Here is a 20,834-nt window from a genome sequence, read left to right on the forward strand (position 1 = left end):
CTGCATTAGTGAGGTGTTTGTGTTCCATCAGCCCTAGACCCTGTATATGTCTCCTGGGACCTCAGGTGTTGGGTGTTGTGTTTGAATGTGGCTCCAAACCCCAGGTCTGTGCCACTGCTGAACAGCAGGATGGAGAGTTGGACTGAAGTGGGAATGGGAAGGGCAGGGGAAACTCATAAATGAGGAGAACCTGCAAGAAAAACAAGCCTGGGGCAAATGAAAGATGAGAAGTTATCAAAGTCCTGAAGAATTAGCAACATGACATGGAGACACCACATCAGCTGGAAAAAGAGGTCAGCCCAAGGGGTGGTAAGAGAAGTAGCATAAAACACATGGGATGGGCTCTGCAGGATGGCATGGACATGGAAGATTGACACCTTTTCTGAATTCTGAAAATATTTCTTTCTGTCAAACAAGGCTGATTCTATTTTCAGGAGACTTCTTAATCCAGGGAGACCTTGAACACTTTTCTCAGAAAAAAACACCAGAAAAGAGATTTGTTTCTAGAAGGCTTTGGTTTGCAGATCATCTTTTACTTTCAGATGACTAAGGAAAATAATCCCATGAGCCTGCATCAGAGAAGCATCAGATTCACTGTAAAAATCACTTACTCCAGATTTGGATCCTGCCTGTCTTATACTGTCCAAAATGTGATCAAATTGTACATGAATAGGAGCAAAATTTATGTTCAGACACAAATTACTCCAACTACTTTAGTCAGTAGAGTTATTTTAGGTTTTCAGTAATGAAAATCAATGCACCCTCTTAGAGTTAGAACCAAATTTAATCTTATTTATTTATTTTTATCTTAGGATACACATGGGAGGAATTACACTCAAAGTTATACCATTACAAATCTAATTCTCCTTCTTATGAAAATTTATTAAAATTCAGCTATGAGTCAACAGTATGAACTTTTACAACTCATCTGAAAGCCCTGCAAGCTACAGAAGAATTCAAAGTAATTACTAGATGTCTTTGTAATGGTAGTATTTCTTTGCAGGTGGCCATTGTCACAAAGTATTTCCCAAAAGACTGCTGGTTCTAATATTGTCCCTGTACAAGGCACAGTACTGTAGTTTGTAATTAAAAATTCCAAAGCCATGTTATACCCATCCTACTGTCTGCTGTTATGATAAAACCTGCCAGCCTGCTCTATTTAAAAATGTTCTTGGAGGCATCATAGGTCATTTGGTAGCAAGATTAATATTATTTATAGCAATGGATCTTGTAGAACAATAGAATTAAAATTACTTTCTTGCAATTTAAGTCAGAGAGACTATCAAGAGGAATTTTTTTTTTTAAACGGTCTAGCAAAGACTGAAATAACAAGTGTATTTTTCATATGAACAGCAATCTGGATCATGGCTGTTTCATAATGCAGAGGAGACTTTCCTCAAGACAGAACTAGGCAAACACGAGGCATCACTTCTGGCCACACTTTTCCACTCTCATGAGCTAAATTAATCTTCTTCACCCTGTATCTCAGCAAAGACAAAATGGCAAAACAATAAATACAAAGTTCATGGAGAGTTGGAACTAGGTGATCTCTTCCAACCCAAACCATTACTATGATTCTATAAAAAGACTTTGTGGCTTTCACCTTGAAACTTCTATACTCTTCAATTATCTTCTGAAGTACTGACTTATAAATAATTAAAGCTAAGCTTTTTGCCACATAACTGAGCCTTTACTTTGATGTGTTTTCCATACTTTTTAAATAGTGTTTGGGTGCTTGTTAGCTTCTCAGGCTGCCAAAGCCTCAGCCACAGCTTTGCTGAGCGCAGGGCCTGAGCTGTGTCTGGGCTGTATGGCAATAAACTGGCACCCAGGGGGGTTGAGGAAGCTCATTGTCCCAAGGCACCAGGCACAGCACATGGACTGGGACTGTCCCAGCAGGAACTGGAAGTACCTCTCCATGAAACTCTCCATTTTCTTTGGAGGGAACTGGAATGGAAAGGCAAACGGATGATCCTCTCAACAATACAGAGATGTTAATAAAAAACTTCCCTCTAGGGGCAGCTCATTTCCTAAGAAGAAAAGGGCCAGGTTGGATGGGGTTCTGAGCAACCTGGTATGGTTGTATTGTCTCTGTTCATTGTAGGGACGTTCTACTTGCTGACCTTTAAGGTCCCTTCCAACTCAAACTGCTATGTGACTCTAAGATTTCTGATCTTCCTCTGAAGATTTCTGAAAGAATAAATTGTAGGAAATGAGGTGTGAGGTCAAAAAGACTGGTCTGAGGTTATCCAGCAAGTCAGAGGCAGAAACATTGCAGGTCAAGCTAGCAGACCCTGCACCTCCTGACTCCCACCCCAGGGCCCTGCTAAGCCCCTCCTTGTCCCTGATTTTACTGTAGATGTTTGCCTTCGCAGGGATGTACTCTGCTAACATCCCAGTCCATTTCTTACCTTGTGCATCCACTCCACAGGCTCTTGTCCTCACAAAAAAGAGAACAGAGTCTAAAGCAAAGAAAAGACTGACAAGAGGCATCTGAAGGAAGTGATGACACGTCTGTGATTTTTGATAGGTGCTACCCACTGTAAAACTCCACAAAAATGAAGGGTGAACTTGAAACAGAATGAAGTGTGTAAGGCAGGGATGAGAACATAGGGTAAAAAGCCTACATGATTTATGCAAAGTCATATCAAAATGAATTTTAGCCAGAGCTTGGCATGCTTATTGGGTGGTGAAAAGCATTTCCATGTGTTTCACAGCTTTGTAAGGACTTATGAGCAAGTGAGAGAATGATGTGGTTTCATCACACATGCCTCACTCACCTGGGGGCCAGGAGGCCCTGCAGAGCAGTGCAATTCAGGCAGAGTGGAAGCCTGTATTATCTGGAGCTCATGGCACAGCTCTTCCATATCCAGCTTCTATGAAACATCAAACATATGAGTGAACATGCAGCCACATGTAGCCTGTTGGAGAAATGCATAAAATTCCAGCCACCATAGAGTACAGCCTCAAAAGGGTTTATTGCACCCTTTGGGAGAAGTCTGGGGCTTATCATAAGGTTATCTTCATGGATGCCTGAACATTAGCACTTCAGCATAGCCTCCTGCCCCATGCTTCCTTCTCTTCCCCCTCTTCCTCCTCTTCCTCTCCCTGAGGCCCATTGCAGCCGGGCTGCCCCTCTGAGCCAGCGGGGGACCCTGGCCTATTCTTAGACCTGACCCTGCCCTCTCTGTCCCACTTTGCCAGCAGCAGCTCCTCTCCAGGAATAGCATCTTGCTCTAAAAATAGAGACTTCAGCCAGGGAGGGCACAGGCAGCGTGAACTTCGCTCCAGAAGACGCTGACCCGCAGGCATCCATCCACTGCAGATCAGAACCAGTGCCTTACATGATCAATGAATGCCTGATCTTCTGGCTTCAACATCAAGCTTTCATGAATGAAATACTTTATTTATGTCCTGTGACAGAAGTGATCTCCCCTGGAAATACAGATGAACACTGAGCCAGAAACACTGGACCGAAACAACTGATCTTCAGCTTCCTAGAGAAAAGGCCATTTTCCAGTAAAGCTCTGACTACGGGCTCCAAAGAACAAACTGCTCATGGTTTAATTCACATGGCTCCCACCCTGCTTGTAACTGCTTATTTTCATATCTTGTTTTCATGGGGAGATGGTGTGAAGGGGGATTTTTGCTCAGATTACTCTCTAAGCTGCCTGAAGGAATCTCTAGAGACCCTGGTCCCAGTCTCATTCTTACTGAAGGAGCACACAACATTCCCAAAGAGATCCTGTCTTTGGATCTCCTTTCTGTGGAAATCAAGGCACAGGCAGGGGAGGTAATGAGGGAGGCCTGGAGAGAGCAGCAGCCTGAGTTCAATCCTGTTCAATCAAAAGGCAATGGAGGATTTTACACCATACTTTTTCTCGGGTTACTTCTTGCCTGGCATCTTACTAATCATTATTTACTATTCTTATGATTTACATAATTTACTATTTTTATCATTTACATTATTATTTATTTACATTATTATTTATTCACATTATTATTTACATTGTTGATATTATTTAAATTATTTACATTATTTACTATTTAATCATCATTTATTTAGAACACTAGCAATAATTGCAGTGTTTGCATATGGTAAATGAATATTAAAATTAAGGAACAGGAATTGCTGAGTAGGAAGAAGAATTCTTTATGCTGGGATGGAGGATATGTTGTAGTCAGCAGAACCTGCAGTAAGGATACTTGGGCAAATTGCTATGTCTTATTCCCATTGTATCCTGCACATGCTTATGTCAGCATATGTGTGTGGACATTTATCACAGGTTTGTGCATAGGTGGGTGAGTGAAAACTGACACCAACCTCTCAAACACATATGTGTTTCTGCAAAATGAAATGGTGGGGGGTAGATTCCACAGGAAGATTTCAGGACCTTCATTTCACCTACTAGGTAAGGCAAATGTGATGCAGAACAGGACATACACCCAGAAATCATTGTGCAGGATGGAAAATTGCCTTTCTGTCCTTACTGGTTTACTTCTTTGCCATCTCCTCTGGTTCAGGATTGCCTCACTCTAAGAAGGTTTCAATGCAGAGTAAGGGAAATATTTAAAGTTAATTGAATTAACTGCAGGAACAAATCCAGCCTTATTTCATTCCTTGATCCATTTGATATTTACTTCAAGCCCCAGTCTGGGATGCTGTGTGATTGTCCTCACAGAGCCACATCAGCACTGCCAGGCAGGTTTGCTGAGTGACACCATGAAGCAGTGCTTGAGAGGATGCTGCATTCTTTGTCATTAAAGCTCATGTAAAAGAAGTGAAAGCCACACTTACAGTGCTCCAGCTGTACTCAGAGGATGCTTCATTCTTTGTCATTAAAGCTCATGTAAAAGAAGTGAAAGCCACACTTACAGCGCTCCAGCTGTGCCTGAAGTACGGTGGTGGGAGCAGGGGCGGTGGAGGAGGGCCAAGGAGGCAGCATGCTCTGCGGTGCTGCTTCTTCTGTTCCAAACAAGGCAGATCTGTTCAAGACAAACACCCATCTGTGGTCTTGAACAGCACAATCATTTCTTACAGAACAAGAGAAGTTGCCATTTCACAGAACACTGTCCTACATCCTGTAGGCATTGATTACAAGGCTGTAATCCAAGCAGGGATTTAAGAAACCTGGTGAACCCTAAAGTCTCTAAGTTTCTTTTTGTGCCAAAGGCTTTGGAGAATTCTAAGCTCTAAATGTGGCTCTGACACAGGCAGAATCTCGAAAATTACAGATTGGTCACATCAGAAAATGAATCAGGCATTTATTGTTTTCTCTACCCTCTGTTCCAAAAGCCAAAAGATGTTACAAACAGCATCTTCTGGTCCCTGCTACAGCCCACTTGCCACCAGGAAAGCACTCAGTGCTGTTGGCCATCACCTTCCCTGTGAACTGAATCACTTTAGGCATTTTTGTGCTAAGTGGGAAGTGAGAAGCTGTCCCACAACACATTGACTTGTATTTCCTCTGGAGCTGCAAGCAGGTTGCTGCATTTCTGATTTGTGCATCATCCCTAAGAATAAATACCCTACAAGCCAAACTTAGCTGACAGCTTTGTCTCTGACTGACTGGTAAGACAGGATCTCAGCTGTGTTTGGCAGTGTATTTAATGTTGTCTGAGAGGTAAACTTGCATCAAAATATGCTCTGACCAAAATTCACAAAGAAGGATGTTAAGATGGTGCATTTATACACTGTATTTTTTCCTTTGAATCTTATTTACTTCTTGGGAAACACATCTCTGATCAGAGTGAGGACCTTCCTCAAAGGTTTTTCCAAGGATAGCAAATATTTATTTATGCCTGTTGGTTTCTTCCTCTGGCTAGTGGCAGCTGGAATGGGTGTCTGTGAATTGAAGGGGGGCAGGGAGCCAAGAAGAAAAGCCTATGGTGAAGTATCTGGTATTAATAGAAAATCTCTAAATTAAGTTTCTGGGAAGACAAACCTGATGAAATTGCTAGATTTGAGTGCAAATCAATTGCAGGCTGGATATTAGTCACATCTCAAGGTAAGGGAAGAACAGAGTTCTAGTTTTTCAAATGTCTCAGAAAATGTATTACCTCAGTTCCACCACCCCATGTTAATGGGGATGGCATTTTCTCAGTCCTGAAGCACAGAAAAGAGCTGCCCAGAGGAGTGGGATTCAGGTGCGTTCAGGGGTAGTTCATGCCATCCAGATGTTTTTTCTCTATTAAAATACTATTTGTGATGATATCTTTGAGACCTGAATCAGTTGAATTCTGGAAGGGTCCATAATGAAGACTCTTTTTCAACTTTTCCTCACAAGTTTGAAACTCAGTCAAAAACTTCAATTTAAGAGAAAGGCAGAAGATTTATTAAAAAAAAAAAAAAGTATATTTTTTTCATTTTAAAGCTTTAAATATGCACTGAAAATGCCAATGTCTTTTAAAAAGTAACAGAGGTAGGAGTCACCTGTCTCCAGCACTTACATGTAATAAAATACCAAGATATTAAGAGTTGAGTTTTATATTGGTTTAACCTGAATTCAGTCACTGTTATGCAGCTGTAAACAAGTTTTTCAATTTTTAACACACAACTTCTGTGGTTGTCTGTGATTCAGGATTGAATTTGAACATATTGCATTTGGACAAAATAGTGCAATATTAAGGTAATGGAGAACTTGTAATTTAACAGGGTATAAAGTGTGATTATAGCTCTATTTTAGGCCACATTCCAACATACTTTTTCTTAGTATCACTGCATTTCATGGTTTAGTTAAAATTTCAAAAGGATTATTGTCATTCAGTGAGAATAAGAATATCAAAACTAGCCTGATGTGGCTTAGTGGCTAAGATATCTCTACTGCCAATTCTTTTTGTGCAGAAATAAAGATTTACATTACTGCAGTTGTACTGCTACTTTAAAAAAAAAAGTTGTTCTTTAAATATTTTGCAAATATAAGATTAAATATAGATGTACAGCTATAGTTCTGATATGATACTTGTCACATCCTCAAGAGTAAATTCCAGTCCTGGGTTATAAAAAATTTGGATTCTCCTTTTTAGAAGAAAAGCCTGAAAATCTGTGGAAGAGCTTTATTGTGAAAAACACTATATCTAAGTGAGAGGGTAAAAAAAAAGCCCCTCATTTCAGTCTTTATGCTACTGTAACACAAGTTAGGCTGAAGCCCACTCTGGGTTTGCTGGTATGAACAGGGGTAGCATGCACTGATCTCAGTGAGGAGACAAGCAAAATCTAACTACCAGTAATAGCAATATATACCATTACTGTAGATATTATTAGACACTATTACTAATAGATGCTATTCCTATAGATACTAAATCCTAATAGACACTATTATTATATACCAAGTAACTGCATACCATTAATAGTAAAGATATTGCTATATAGGACAGGTATTAATTATGTAATGACTTAGGTAGTTAATATTTCAGGGGCTCCATCAGTAACCCTGGCTGTGCTCTGGAAGGTGCATTTTTCAAGAAAATATTTAAGAAAAGACCGATTCTAGACCCAAAAACTTTCCCCACTCAGGTATGAAAAGTGATAGGGCAGCAGAAGGAGCAAAAACCCCAATGATTCACAAAGAGACTGCAGGTAGGACTGCTGTAATCTGATCTTCCAGTAAGCACCACATTTCTTTGCTATGGGTTCTGTCAGTAACTGCAATGGGTCCAGGATGTACAGCTATTACAGTATTGCCTTGATTTATATCACAAAAGGGTTACCTTGGCAGGCTCACAGGCTCTTAGCAAATGCAATGTGTATTTTTAGGCTCCAGGTTAGCTTTGTTTGCTAAACACAGCTTCAGAATACTCCAGTCCCCATCAGTGGAAAAAATCTCAGCCCAAGAATAGGACTGCCATAGTTTTCTGTGAAATATGAAGAGCCTGCCCACACGGAGCATGCGTGTAGGAAGCTGCTCTTTCAACAGCTCCAATGCCAAAGAACATGTTCAATAAGAAAAAAAGACAAAGTGAAAATATCCTTTTAGGACTTGTCCAAGAGGCAGTTGTTTTCAAAGAACATAAAAATTTAAATAATCACCTTTGAAATAGAACATGTTTACATTCTCAGCTTATTTTTATGGTCAAGGCTATGAGTTAATCCAGTTCCAGAAAGTGACTTTATAAATCTATGGATATACTGCCAATGGTAGCTTCAGGAAAGAACATACTTTAGCTAAGGTGCGATGTTTCATTTTGCTGCTGCAGATTTCTTGTGACCATAGCTGGGATTTGGGAACTCTTACTCAAGTTGGCACAACACAGAGCCAGAGAGAAACCTTCACCCAGGCTGAGTCCCCTGGAGCGGGGCTCATATGAGGTCTGTGAAGCCTCCTAGGCCAGATCCTAGAGAAATCCATAACCCCACAGCTGCAACAGAAATACCAAAAATATTCTGCTGGATTCAGGTCAGATTTACAAGATTTCACTGAACAAAAATCATAAATAAACCATGAAAGTGACTTTCCTCCTAAAATCACAAAGCTGTAGGCTGAACGCCAGGAGGAAAGGACAAGAAAGGAAAAGGATACTTAACATGTGTTTCCCTTCCTATTTATGACCACATTGATCCAGCAAGCCCTGGTGGGAAGCTGAGCTGCGACCCAAAGTCTCACCCTGAGAGCAGGGCTGATGGCTTGCCCAGCCTGTGACAGGCAGGGCTGTGCTGACACCCACCACAGATGCTTCTCCCCCGCCGATGGCACTCAGAATTAATCATAAACCAGCTGGGCAGAGCAGCCAGTTAATGACTGTGGGCTTGTCCAGCTGAAACTGAGCCTTTCATCTGCTTTGTTGTCATTCATTCAGGCTCCTCTCAGCCTCCTTGCAAGGACAGCAGAGCCCCACAGGCTGCAGCCACCCAGCTCCAGTCTGGACATCTACTGCAGGCAATCGGGGCACATTTTCCTCTTTAGTTAGGAAAGCTTAAGAGCTTGTTAAAGGTGCCTTTATCTACAGAGCAGATGCAGGTATTAAGCTCTCCTTCAAAATGCCAAAGATAAGTGCCAGCATTACCAATGCTTCTTTAAAAGTGTGTTTTATGAAACTTTTTGACTCAAAGTATGCTTTAAGGTCATATAAGCAGAGATGAGAACACAGCTTGTGTTTGGAGCTGGGTTGAACAGTCAAGTTAGTGAATTTTCTACATCTCTCAGTACATTTTTGAACTTGAACCTTATAGTTGATGGCTGCAATATATCCTTTCCTATAAACCACATTAAATATGCCAAAGAAATACATCAAGCTTAGGTAATGGTGTCTGTGTGGAGGAGGTGGTGACCCATGAAATTCCCATGGGAGTTACAAAATGAGACATACAGATTAAGCTCTGCCCTGCTACTAATTTTCCTTTGCTTAAGATGGGCTTCAGTTCAGACTCTTTAAGAATCAGAACAAAGCAGATCAGAAATAATTTCAATTAATTTGAGAAAATGAAGAAATCCAGATGAAACCTTGCAAGTTTCTTTTAATAGAACCATAACATTCTTTAGGCTGAAAAAGACCACTAAGTTCTAAATGTTAATTTAGCACAGTCAAGAAAATCTCATAGAAATTTGAAAGCGCCCCATTTTTAATCTCTGAAGAATCACAGGCTGCAGCAGCAGTACTTCACTAGCTGATGCACACTCAGAAACTGTCATAAATAAATAAATAAATAAATAAATAAATAAATAAATGTATTTAAAAATCAGTCAGTGTTCCCAAAGCTTGACAACAGCATGATCCCTGGCACTCTGCCTGGACAATGGGACTGGATATTCACCTGGCCACAGCAGCAAGGACTCTCTGTCCTCCATCCCCACCTAACACTGGGCCCACGTCCCTCAGCAGCTCTGGGAGAGCTGGCAGAGAGGGGTGGCTGCATCTCTGAGGTCAGCCCTAAAAAACACTGCAGGCACAGCAAGGTGTGGGAGAGAAAAGGGGCCTGTGGGATTTTTTAGCAAAGGAAAGGTCTTTTAACCCCTGTATGTAACATTTCGGACATTTTATCTGTGTGTATGGGCATGTATGAGGACAACGGATGCCAGAAGATTATGCACTGTTCTCTCAGACTGATTACAGAAGGAAAATTCTGAGATCAGTACAGAGAGGGAGAGAGAGAGAGCAGGATTTGCTTGTGTTGGCTCTGCATTTTGTTTCACAAAACAATGAAAAATCCCAGTAAAATCTAATGGGTATAACACTTCAGTGGGTTATAAAACGGGTTTGAAAAATAAACCCGTGTCTTATAAATCCTAATAACCATGACAAGGCCATTCTGTGCAATTTTCCTTCTATTGCCTTTCACTTGCAGAGCTCCAGAGCCCTAGGTACTGCTAAACAATGTTGACAACTCTATGCACTCCCCACCATTGCATGAGAAATTGAGGCACAGAGAAGTTAAGCAAGTCCCCCACGTCCAGGGATAACTCAATTACAGTACCATCTGGTGAATTACAATATCTCATCTCATTTTATGAGCCAGATCATAAAACTCAACTGCTCTTCACACAGAGCATTAGTATAAATACTCTGAGTATTAAAGCCTAAGAAATTACTGTAATCTGTAGAAGAGCCTGAAGCCTGAAAGATTAAAGCAGGATGGCCTGAAAGACTTCTGTATGTCATTCAGTGCCACACAGTCCTCTCCCACTTTGTGTAAGATCAGTAGCAACAAAGCTGAGAGACACCAGTTCCACCCTTCTGCAAGTGCAAGATCATAATCTGTCAGTGCTGGCAGAGATCAAACATGTACTTGACTTTGATGTTGCTCCACCATATGCTCACACAGTCCCAGACAATCCCTATGAGACTGTGGGTGTTGCTGTGTGCTCAAAAAGACTTCAGAGAAAAGCCTCTCAATTCTTCTTTGAAAGCCTGTTGCCATCAACTAGATTAATTCCTCATGACTCCCTTGCCACAACAGATTCCCAGGCCAGAAAACTTTGTTCTTCTGCCTTTGACCAACAGCTCAACTATGTATTGGAAAAAATGGTAAACTTTGTAGTTTCAAGAAGCTGGTAAAAATACTCCATAATCACTTCCCTGGCAGTGAAATGGTAGCACTGCCTTTACTTGTGTGCACTCCCCAGAAGCCTACATTTATCCATTACCTTCTTGCTAGTTCCTGAGGAAAGTGGTGGACCTCTTTTCCCCACAATATTTCAGTTCTCCTCTGTGCTTTTCCTACATCCACCTTGTCTTCCCAAATGCTCTTTTACCATCACAGCTGTGTGACTACAGGAAGAGTCCCCACAATTTCCTTCCCATTAAAGGGGTGATTCCCTGGAGATGAAAAAGGAAGAAGTAGAACACCTAGGCTGGGGTCAGTTAATTCCTGTAGAGTTTTTCCTCTCTTGTTTATTTCTGATCTTCCTCAAAGAATTCCCCCAGATTTGAAGGTCTTGCCCTGTTCTTTTCTACCTTCTAAGCTGCAGCTCCAGACAGATCTCCCAGCTGTGTCCTGGTTGTGCTGCACCACAGCTGAGTCTGCAGCCACACACCACCCTTGCACCAGGAGTTAAAGACTGCAGGGATGCAGGGTCTATTGTGACCACAAATGTCCTCCTTTCTTAACACAAGTGATACTTTTCTAAGGTTTTAACTGATATTAGATGTTTCTTTTGCTGCAGTTGCACTGCTGGTGCTTCTGTGCCAGTAGCCCACCCATGGGAAGGCTCAGTGTCTGATAGGAAATAGATTGTCAAATGCAAGGAGGCTAAAATGTGAAGCCACAGACTGTTCCCCTCCTGTGCAGGGCTTTGGTAATATTGGCATGCCCACAAATGAACTGTCTGTGCCAAAGGCAGAGAGCTACAAGCACCATGTGTCTACAGCTACACGGGGACTAAGCTGATTTTGCAGCACTTTGGATTGCTTGTTGGTGAGCTTCTATCCTTTCAGTGAAAACACCTGATTTTGAAACAGCTTGCTCTGCTTTGCTGGAATTTAAGCCTCCACCTTTCAGTCTGCTCATAACGAAAATGTGGTATTGACCAACATGTCCCATACCCATGGGTGCAGCCAGTGCTCTCCTCATTCATGGCAAGGGTGCAGCATGGACAGCCTGGAGCAGCTGGATGTCCGCGTCAGCCATGGATCACTTTCAGCTGAGGTTCCCTTTGGGAAGTGCTGCCTGTCAGAAGCACTCAGAGGTTATGGAGAAACCTGCAGATCAGTTACTGCTTCCTTTGCTGGAAAGCCAAGCAAGCACTGCCTCGGCTCCTGTACTGGCCTCTGTCCCTGGCAGCTGGAGGACTTCTTCACAACCCAACAAGTGAATGTCACAATATTCTCCTTCAACAGCATTTCACTGAACCCCTTCCCTTCATCTGCATTGTCAGTGAACCTTTTTTGACAAGACAAGCACCTTGTCAACCAGTAATGCCATAAATATGTCAGAAGCCTCTTCCTTCTCCTGCATGCAAGGCCAGGGCTGCACTTAAGGAGCTTTGCTGCAAACAGGTTCCAGCTTCCTCACTAGAGGCCATGTCCTCTTCTGATTTGTGTTTACTGCTGCAAGGCAAATGCCCAAGCTCCTGAACTGCCTCTGATGTTCTTTCCTTGTCCCTTACCCACAGGATCAAGTGGGCTCCTGCTCACTGCTTTACTGTGAATTTCAGAGCATCTCTGGGGGACCTTGGCTACTGAGGATGACATCAGGGTTCCCTTCCTTTGCCCTTGCTGAGGAGAAGGTGGATGCAGGCTCGGAGTCAGGACAGGCTGTGCAGCCATGTGGCTGCTCTGCTCTCACCTTACTCAGCACAGCACACACACCAGAGAAGCTCTGTGAGGCCTAAGGTGGTTTCTTTCCTGAGTATCATCTACATTGACCCGAGCAGGACACCCAGTCTGGGATTTTCACAGGTCATATCTGCCAGGGGAGAATATACAGGTAAAGTCAAATCAGGTGGGTTTTAAAACTCTGCTTATTTAAAGACCCATTCGCTTGAAGGAACAGTAACCACACCAGGCCAGGTTGTAAATTTTCTACCAGTCCAAGCCTTTCCCAAGAGGCTGCTCAGGAATTGTCCTCTTTATCAGCTTAGAAAGGTAGCCATATACCTTCCTTCTTTTGGCTTATCTTTCCAGCTTCCCATGTGGGCTGTCAAGTTAAACCATCCAATCCCAAGGTTATTTTCTTCTCTGAAGCTAAACAGAGAATCTACTGAAAGAATATTTTGTTTCCCTTTCAGGCTCATATGAATCACAAACAAGACAGAAAGCTCTCAGACATCCTGGCCCAGGACCTTTGGCTGCCCAGCCCTGTCGATTTCTTTGTTTCTCTTGCTGATTTATGCTGATTTATGCTTGTCGGTTTTCTGTTTCTCCCTCTGGCTGTTTTATGACCGGTTTATGTCCAGAGATAGCTCAGGGATGCCACTTGCTCGGTTTCTCGGCTGTTTAGGTGGCCTGGAAAGGCCCAGAGTGGCCTTGGACAGCCCAGCGCTTCAAAGGACGAGGAGAGACTTCTGATCTTGTTTCGGTCTCGGTGTTTATTAATTGTTTATCTAAAAGATTTTCTTTCAGCCCGACAGAGGTCTGCACAGCAAGCCAGCCATGGGCACACTCCGCAGCCCCTGGGGCCGTCACTTATCTTTATACCCGAAGTTACGTGTACAATATTTATAATTTTTCCCCAATACCTTCTACTCTTATTAACCGGAGCACTTCTAGTAAAGACCAATCCCAAAGTGCCACCATCACCACAGAAGATCAGAAGATGGAGGCCAAGAAGAAGAAGGACAGGACACGCCCCAATTCCTCCATCTTACTTCTTTAGACCCACCTGTACAGAAATCCTAAACCCTGTGTTTTATACTCTAACTAACTTATCCCTTCACCATTCACCCAGTAAAATCCTCCCAGTCCTCATACAGGTGTCATCTCCTGTGTAGGATCAAAGTCCAGCCACCAGACACTTCTGGCAACGTTCCAGGACTCCCGAGCCCCCCAAGGGTGGTCTCGGTCACTCTGCACCTTCATCCTGAGGTGCTGAGATCCCACACAGCCCCACAGCTGGGTGACTGCCCTCTCATGGCCAATGATACTTTGCATTCCTGCTTCTAAGCTGTAGCCTTTGCCAGTGGCTCATTTCCATCAGGAATTTTAATCTAACCCCAGCTTTCCTGCTTATGTTTGTTCCATGAGAAACCCACTGACCAGTGGTACCAGGATGCTCAGCACCTCCTGGGCCATGCTGACTTTACAGAGCAGAGCCAGGCTTCCTTCCCTGGTCTGATATTTCTGCTTGCTAGTCACCCTTTGGGCTGTTTTCCCAGCAGGCTCTGGCTGCTGCCTTTTGAGAGTCTTCAAGCTTTTACTTTTCATCTTGTTTTAAATTCCTTCTGCAACTTCCTTTCTCTTGCAAACACTCTGATAAGTCATTCTCTTGTGATTTTACACAAATAAATATTTACAATTACTCTCTTTAGAAAAAAAAATACATCCACCTGACACCTTTGCTGTCCATTATGACAATAGTTTGGATTCCTGCAGGGAAAAGAAAACCAAACCCTGATGATGGGGTCAGATGTTCCTTTTATAGAAAGACAGCCCCGATCCCAACTCCCCCAATGTCAGGAATCATCCCTTGTTTCTGTGTCTTTCTCTCCTGCTGTTTCTCTCACAAATGCTCAATGCCCCCTGCCCGCAGCACAGCACCCCAGTGGCTCCCAAGGTCCCTTCTCTGAGCTGCCCAGCCATGGCTGTCACCCCACACAGTGACACCCTCACACCCCACCCTGCTCTTCCCAGCCCACCTTGCCCATCATCATGGCTCCAACAGTGTCAGTTCACAAAAAAACTCAATTCTTTCCTGCAGCTCTGCCACATGAAGTCTGCAAATATTATACCTTCCTGAGTCAAAGGGGATAACCTAATGCCCAGTGAGATATAAAGTTCCTTTTCTTCAGGAAAATAAGAGGACAAAGGCAAAGAAAGTGTGAGGGATACTGCCAGATATCAATGGGATATCTGATATCCCATTGAGTTCTTTTAAACTGATCCATCATAATATTTCCAAAGGACTAGAAATCAATATTGACTGTAGGAGCCAACTGAATCAAGGGATGCACCTGTGGCATGCAGAGAAGGCCAGAAGATGCACTGAGATGCGGCTCTTTTTCTTTGGATGCTTCTGGTAATTTAAATACTGTCCCATCTCTCTGCAAAACCTTGATGGGCCTGGATGAGCAGTAAAGGGGAGGAGAAGGAAGGAGAAGGGGAGGAAGAGAGTCTTTCTACTACCTGAATTTGGAAGGTGGCTTCCTTCAGGCTGGTTCTTACAAGGTGCAGACTGGTTCATATAGCCCTACTAAAAATGACTACAGAACTCATGCCTTCATCATGTGAGTGCAGCAGTTCAGGAACCTCAGCAGGGCAGAGCTCTGAAAAATAGATGTAAATGACACCACAAACACAAGTGGTGTAAGGGTGGGGTATGACAGGTTACCCTGAAAATAACCTGCTGTCTCCAGGGGCCGAGCTACCCACCCTGGGGTCTTCGCTGCCATATGAACCACAGCTAGATGCTCTTATTACATGTTATAATACTTGTAACATGTTATAATTTCACTCCCTGGAACATTTTCTCCAGAAATGACACTTCAGCACCATGAGACTCAACTCTTTGGATCTGACATGACCCTCAAAATACTTCTAGAAACAAGGATGCACTGTTGCTTGAGGCTGATGGGACTCTAAGGTGGAGTTGGCAGTAAACAAAGACCCAGATTATTCCTCTTTCCCCAGTTATCGTACAAACACTTTTCCACCCTACAGGCTGTTTTCCCTTTGCTTTCTAGTTACTGCTTTGGGACCTGTAAGCCTTTTTATTTGTGACCTGTTGCTATGCAAAGATGTGTGAGGACAGAAATAAAAGTACTTTTAGGCTAGAAGTTTCCAGACACACCTGAAAAAAAACTGAATGTTTTTTCCCAGCTAGAGGAAAGACAAGCCATCACTTAAGAACATTCTCTCTGCTAAATGGGATTAGTTCCAGAATTTGAAAGTGCGCTGTTGAAATTCATTCTTTAAATGTGAAATTGCATCCTGGTGCCGAATACAAATAATTGACTCAGCTGACAGTCAGAGAACATTTGAGCAATCACTAAAATAACTGAGAATGTAAGCAGAATTAATTTACCTGCAGAGTAAACGGAATTAATTCATCTTCTGTGCCCACTGTCAGATTTCTACCAGAAAAATCAGAACTTACTGGTTTTTTTCTTAGAAGTTTCTTAAAATGCAGATGCAACCAAAGCTCTAAAGGCATACCTTATTATATATTTTTAATACCAAATAGCCCTGATTAGCAAATAATAATGACACATAGCCCTGTGGCTATGGAATTATGACAGAATCTTTGGCCAACTGCTATTTTTTCCACATATTATCAAGAAAACATTGACAATTCATGCATGGCAGGAGCCTCACTAAGAGCTTGTTGGATATAAAGGTGATTTTCATTGTCTTGGCCAGAAGAGCAGAGTGTTGGACTTCACCATGGAGCAGACTGTGGAGTGGGGATCTGCCCAATGGGATCTTGCAGACAAGAGCCCAGGACTGCCCTCTGGAAAACGCTCCACTGCAAGGAATAGGCTCTGGCATTTTCCTTCATGTTTACCTCTTCTACTATGGTTTCAGCTGAGATGACAAGTCTTCCCTCTTTTTAGGGGAAGGTTATTTGTTGAACTATCATTTAACAGGACAACTCAAATGCCTTCTGTAGACACCAAGTGTGAGGCACAGGAGAAGGCAAGGGAAACATCACATTCGTGCTTGCCTGTGTGTCATCTGCAGGTGCCAAAGAAACACAAAGGTCTTCAAAACAAGTTTTGAGGTCTGATGTTATTGCAAAGCAATTTGGAGTATATCAGGGAAAATAAATCCTGGTGATTCCTGTACCTCATTGTTAACTAACCTCAACATTACGGAAAAAGCACATCCCAGTCGAAAAGAAATGGTAACAAATTTAAAGGCTTTTCAGCATCTTAGAGAGCTTGAATGTAAACCATTTGGCTTCATGGGTAGAGCAGAGGGATTTGAGAGCAAGAAAGGCTGTTTGCCTTTAAGTCCATGTCTAGGTTTGATTTTATGTACAGACTTAAAATACGCAGCCCTCTGATCGCTGTGAAAGCCATGGGGAGGATCTATAGGTACAGCAGGCCCCGACCTGCCAACCTCAGTGGAACCATCTCAAATCTGACACAAGGAACACAGGACATTAGTTAGAAGCATCTCTATTGATACTGAATAAGAGACAGAAAGTGGGAGACAGCAATTTGCCATAAACTGGTGGAAGTTCCTCAAAGAAGATGGGGTCAGAGCTGTCGCCACCTTTCCCCTTCCTTCACACAGAATGTGACTGAAGGGAAGTCCTGCTGCTGAAACTGTAAAATCTATTAAGAGGGATTTCCAGTGCCCTGGCTCAGCTGACAACTAATTTGTTTTGTCTTTGCCTAGCAGGGATTTTCCATGCACTGGGCTCTTGTTTGCTATGTAAGTCATCCGAGTATTTGTTAGTGTCATAGCCAGAGCCAGATGATGTTTATTCTGCTAACATCCAGCCGGGATCCGGCAGCACTCATTGAGGTCAGGGCTTTATTTATAGAAGCAGATATACATTGAGATTCATTTTCTTCCCCTTGCTGTATTCTGCCTAAACTCATCCAAAATAGAAAGAAACATGCAGACATGCAAGTAATAAACTAATTGGGCCAGATCCATGCCTTAGCACAGCACCACAGAGGCCAATGGAAAAAAAAGCATTTTTGAACAGCTGAGGATCTTGCCCATTATTTCTCATGGGAAAGGGAAGGGAGGGGTTTAAAACCAGAAATTATAAAGCAAAAAGCAAAACCGACCAAGCAACAAAATGTCCTGACTTGTGGCAGAGCAGATCTGCAATGCAAAATCCCTCAGCTGGGATCTGCAATTCGAAAGGGTTTTTTCCTCCTGTGTTCCCAATCATCAGAAAGTGCAAGAATCAGAGTGCAGAGTGCTCCAAGCGAGGAAAAGTAATGACTTAAAGCAATTTACCTGCTGAAAATGAGAAGACATTGTCAGCGTACGCAGTCTGAGGCAAAGCAAAGCAGAAGAAAAGCAGCAGGTAAGATCCCGGGAAAAGCGGGCTGAGGACCAACATGCTGGCTGTGCCCTGGCAGATCCCAGCTCAGAGGCACAAGGCTGCTTTGGGGCTCTCTCTCTCCCCTCTCTCCCTCTCTGCCTTGCCTGCTCTCTGCCTCTGCCCTCACTATGGGATGTGTGTGTCTGTCTGTGTACGTCTCTCTCTCCCTCTCTCTCCCTCTCTTCCCCCTCCCTCTCCATGCCTTTAGGAAGAAGGAATGCCAACCATTTCCCATTAAATCTTCTCCTTACACTAGACACAGTTATATTTAACTCCTGTGCTGGATCAGTTGCCCCTATTGTGGACATTAGCTGCTAAAACTGAGGCATGGGGGGATTCTGGTTTTGCTAACAGAAGCAAAAAGCCTCTTTGGATAATAATAATGACGAGCAGGAATGGGAGAAATTAAGAACTGGGCTGTAAACAGAATCCTTCAGTACAGGCAACCAGGCACTGGCACATCGAGATGGATAAAATCCCTGATTGATCATCTCCTACAGGTCACTAATTGCCTTAATGAGAGATGAGCAGTGATCTACCATCTGCTCATCCCTGGTAGCTACGCGTGTTGCGTTCGTGTACAGAGTGCAGCTCAGGGTGAGGGATGCCACAAGGGCTTCATGAACCCACAAACACGTTATTGTTTTGGATCTAAGTGAAAATGACAGTATCTCTGACAGTGCCAGACATTGCAGGATTGCAGAGTTCACTGATGGGCTGCAAGAGGGGAAGAAACAATACAAGTGCCATGATGGGGTGAATTAAATGGTATCAGCTCTGGGGTGGAGATGGACAACACAATACACAGCGCACTGTGAAGAAAATAAACCTCCTCCTCTCTGAAAACCATCAGGTGCCCTTGCTACCTGTACAAAAGTTTGGGGGTTCTGTGCCTTATTGCAACATGCAGGGCTTTACAGAGTAATTTGTGCCCTCTGAATAAGTAGCAGAGACATCTTCCTCTCTGCCTGGAATCTGACAGTGGTTTCCATGAAAATCAGAGGTACACCCTTTGCTGTGAAAAACATTACTCTCTCCCAGATGGAGATTATTTTCTTTGCCCACTGTTTATAGTTTCCCCCAGAAAAATGTGAAAAATACTTTGGATTAATTATGGAATTGATTTTTTTTCCCATTTGAGAAGAGTTCTCACTCACAGAAATGATGACATGTTCCCCTGGGTATTAATTCCACTGAAGAGCAAAGTGAGATATTTCCACAATTCTGGTTAAACAGTCTCGGCTGTTACTTTCAACATACTGCAAACATATTGACAAAATTTTCTGAATGTAATGGCTAAATGGGAAGAATCACATCTGCCCTATACATTTTTATCTCTAAAGGAAATGCTTAATATAACCATAATGCTTTCTAAAATCTCTTTCCAGTACTGCAATATTTTGGATAACATATTTTCTATTTTAATTTAATCTTATCCACTTTGTTCCACTGTCTGTTACTTTTTAGTATTTGGCTTTTCTTAGTGAAGAGAGTAATTTGGTCTCTTTCTTCTTTGACCAAGATAACCATGGATTAAGTGAGTGCCATTAGTTCTCTTGGCATGCTGCATCTCAGTGGGAAAGGAATAGCTCTTGGGAAGTTTATTATCACAAGCCCTAAGCATGCAAAATGAACGTTCAGCTGCAATCCCCATGTCAGAAGCCTGCATGGAGGCTGGAAAAAATTGCTCAAAAGTTAAAATGTCAAGATTGTATTAAAATATTCACCTCTGAAAATAGGTGACCAACACAATAGCTAGTCAAAGGAACTAGTGAATAATTTCAAATCCTGCTGAAATCCTCCTGTAGCCTTTAAGCAATTGAAAATTTCGGTAGAAATTTCCAGTACAAAACAAGTTCTATTTGATAAGGAAATAATTAATCCAATAATAATAGAAAGAGCTAAGATCATGCAGTAGGACTAATATCTTTCCCCTCCTTCTATACTTCTATACCTATCAGAGGTAGCCAGAGGTGATACAGAGAGCCAGGGCTGCTTCAGAGTTATAAAAAACACATAAAGTTAGCTTTGCAGTCAATTCTTAAATAGAGACTTTTTAATCCACTTATTGCAGTGGACAGCCCTGATTAAAATGGAGGTTTTGTCAATGTTCTCCTTTCTTTCAGCATAGCATCTCCATCACTCTGATCCTGTTTGACCTGAAATGGCTCTCAGCCAATGAGAGAAGAAAGCTCTGTGGGCACGCCCTCTTCTGTGGGAAACACACCATCGCCCACAAAACCTCAAAATGAGATGTTTGGACTTCTATTCATTTGAAGAGACCTCTTCTTCATATGTAGTTCCATTCCCTCTTTAGATTTTAGCGGAGAGCTCTCATTACAGGGCAGTGAGCGCTAGGCCTTGTCAGACTGCAAGTCCTGTGTTCTGTTTCCTCTAATTTTGAGGTGTTGGCCTTGCCAGCTGAGCCTGCTGGCAAGGTTGGCAGTGGTTTCACAAGAGAAGGACAAAGTCCATTGGAAATAAAACGGACAATAGCTGTGGCCTTACTGATTGGACTCAGGCAGGTGGCAGCACAGCAGAGTGACATTCCCTGCTCCAGGCTGGATGGCAAGGCTGCACACCTGGACACACAGCTTCCTTCTGGCCTCTTGGCAGCAGTGCCTGTGGCAGAGAGAATCCTGAGGAGGGAACATGTCACGTAGCAGGGGGACTCTGGCATGAGAGACCTGACAAACATGTGCTCTCCAGACCCTGAGAACTTGCTCAGCCAAGCAAT

General features: G+C 42.8%; 1 protein-coding gene across 2 annotated transcripts in view; it reads right to left on the reverse strand.

The window, feature by feature from the left end:
* COLQ (collagen like tail subunit of asymmetric acetylcholinesterase) overlaps positions 1 to 18,115 on the reverse strand; it is a 39,617-nt gene extending 21,502 nt beyond the window's left edge. Inside the window, exons 1-3 of one of the 2 annotated variants that reach the window (XM_058032324.1) lie at positions 18,010 to 18,115; positions 4,877 to 4,986; positions 2,781 to 2,876 (exon numbers count right to left, since the gene is read on the reverse strand). In XM_058032324.1, coding sequence (XP_057888307.1) covers positions 2,781 to 2,876; positions 4,877 to 4,986; positions 18,010 to 18,115 — 312 coding nt within the window. The remainder of the gene's footprint in view (positions 1 to 2,780; positions 2,877 to 4,876; positions 4,987 to 18,009) is intronic. The other variant, XM_058032335.1, reaches the window with a different exon arrangement.
* Positions 18,116 to 20,834: the final 2,719 nt, after the last annotated feature.

The sequence above is a fragment of the Melospiza georgiana genome, chromosome 1 (genome assembly GCF_028018845.1).
Source record: "Melospiza georgiana isolate bMelGeo1 chromosome 1, bMelGeo1.pri, whole genome shotgun sequence".
Taxonomy (NCBI): Eukaryota; Metazoa; Chordata; class Aves; order Passeriformes; family Passerellidae; genus Melospiza; species Melospiza georgiana.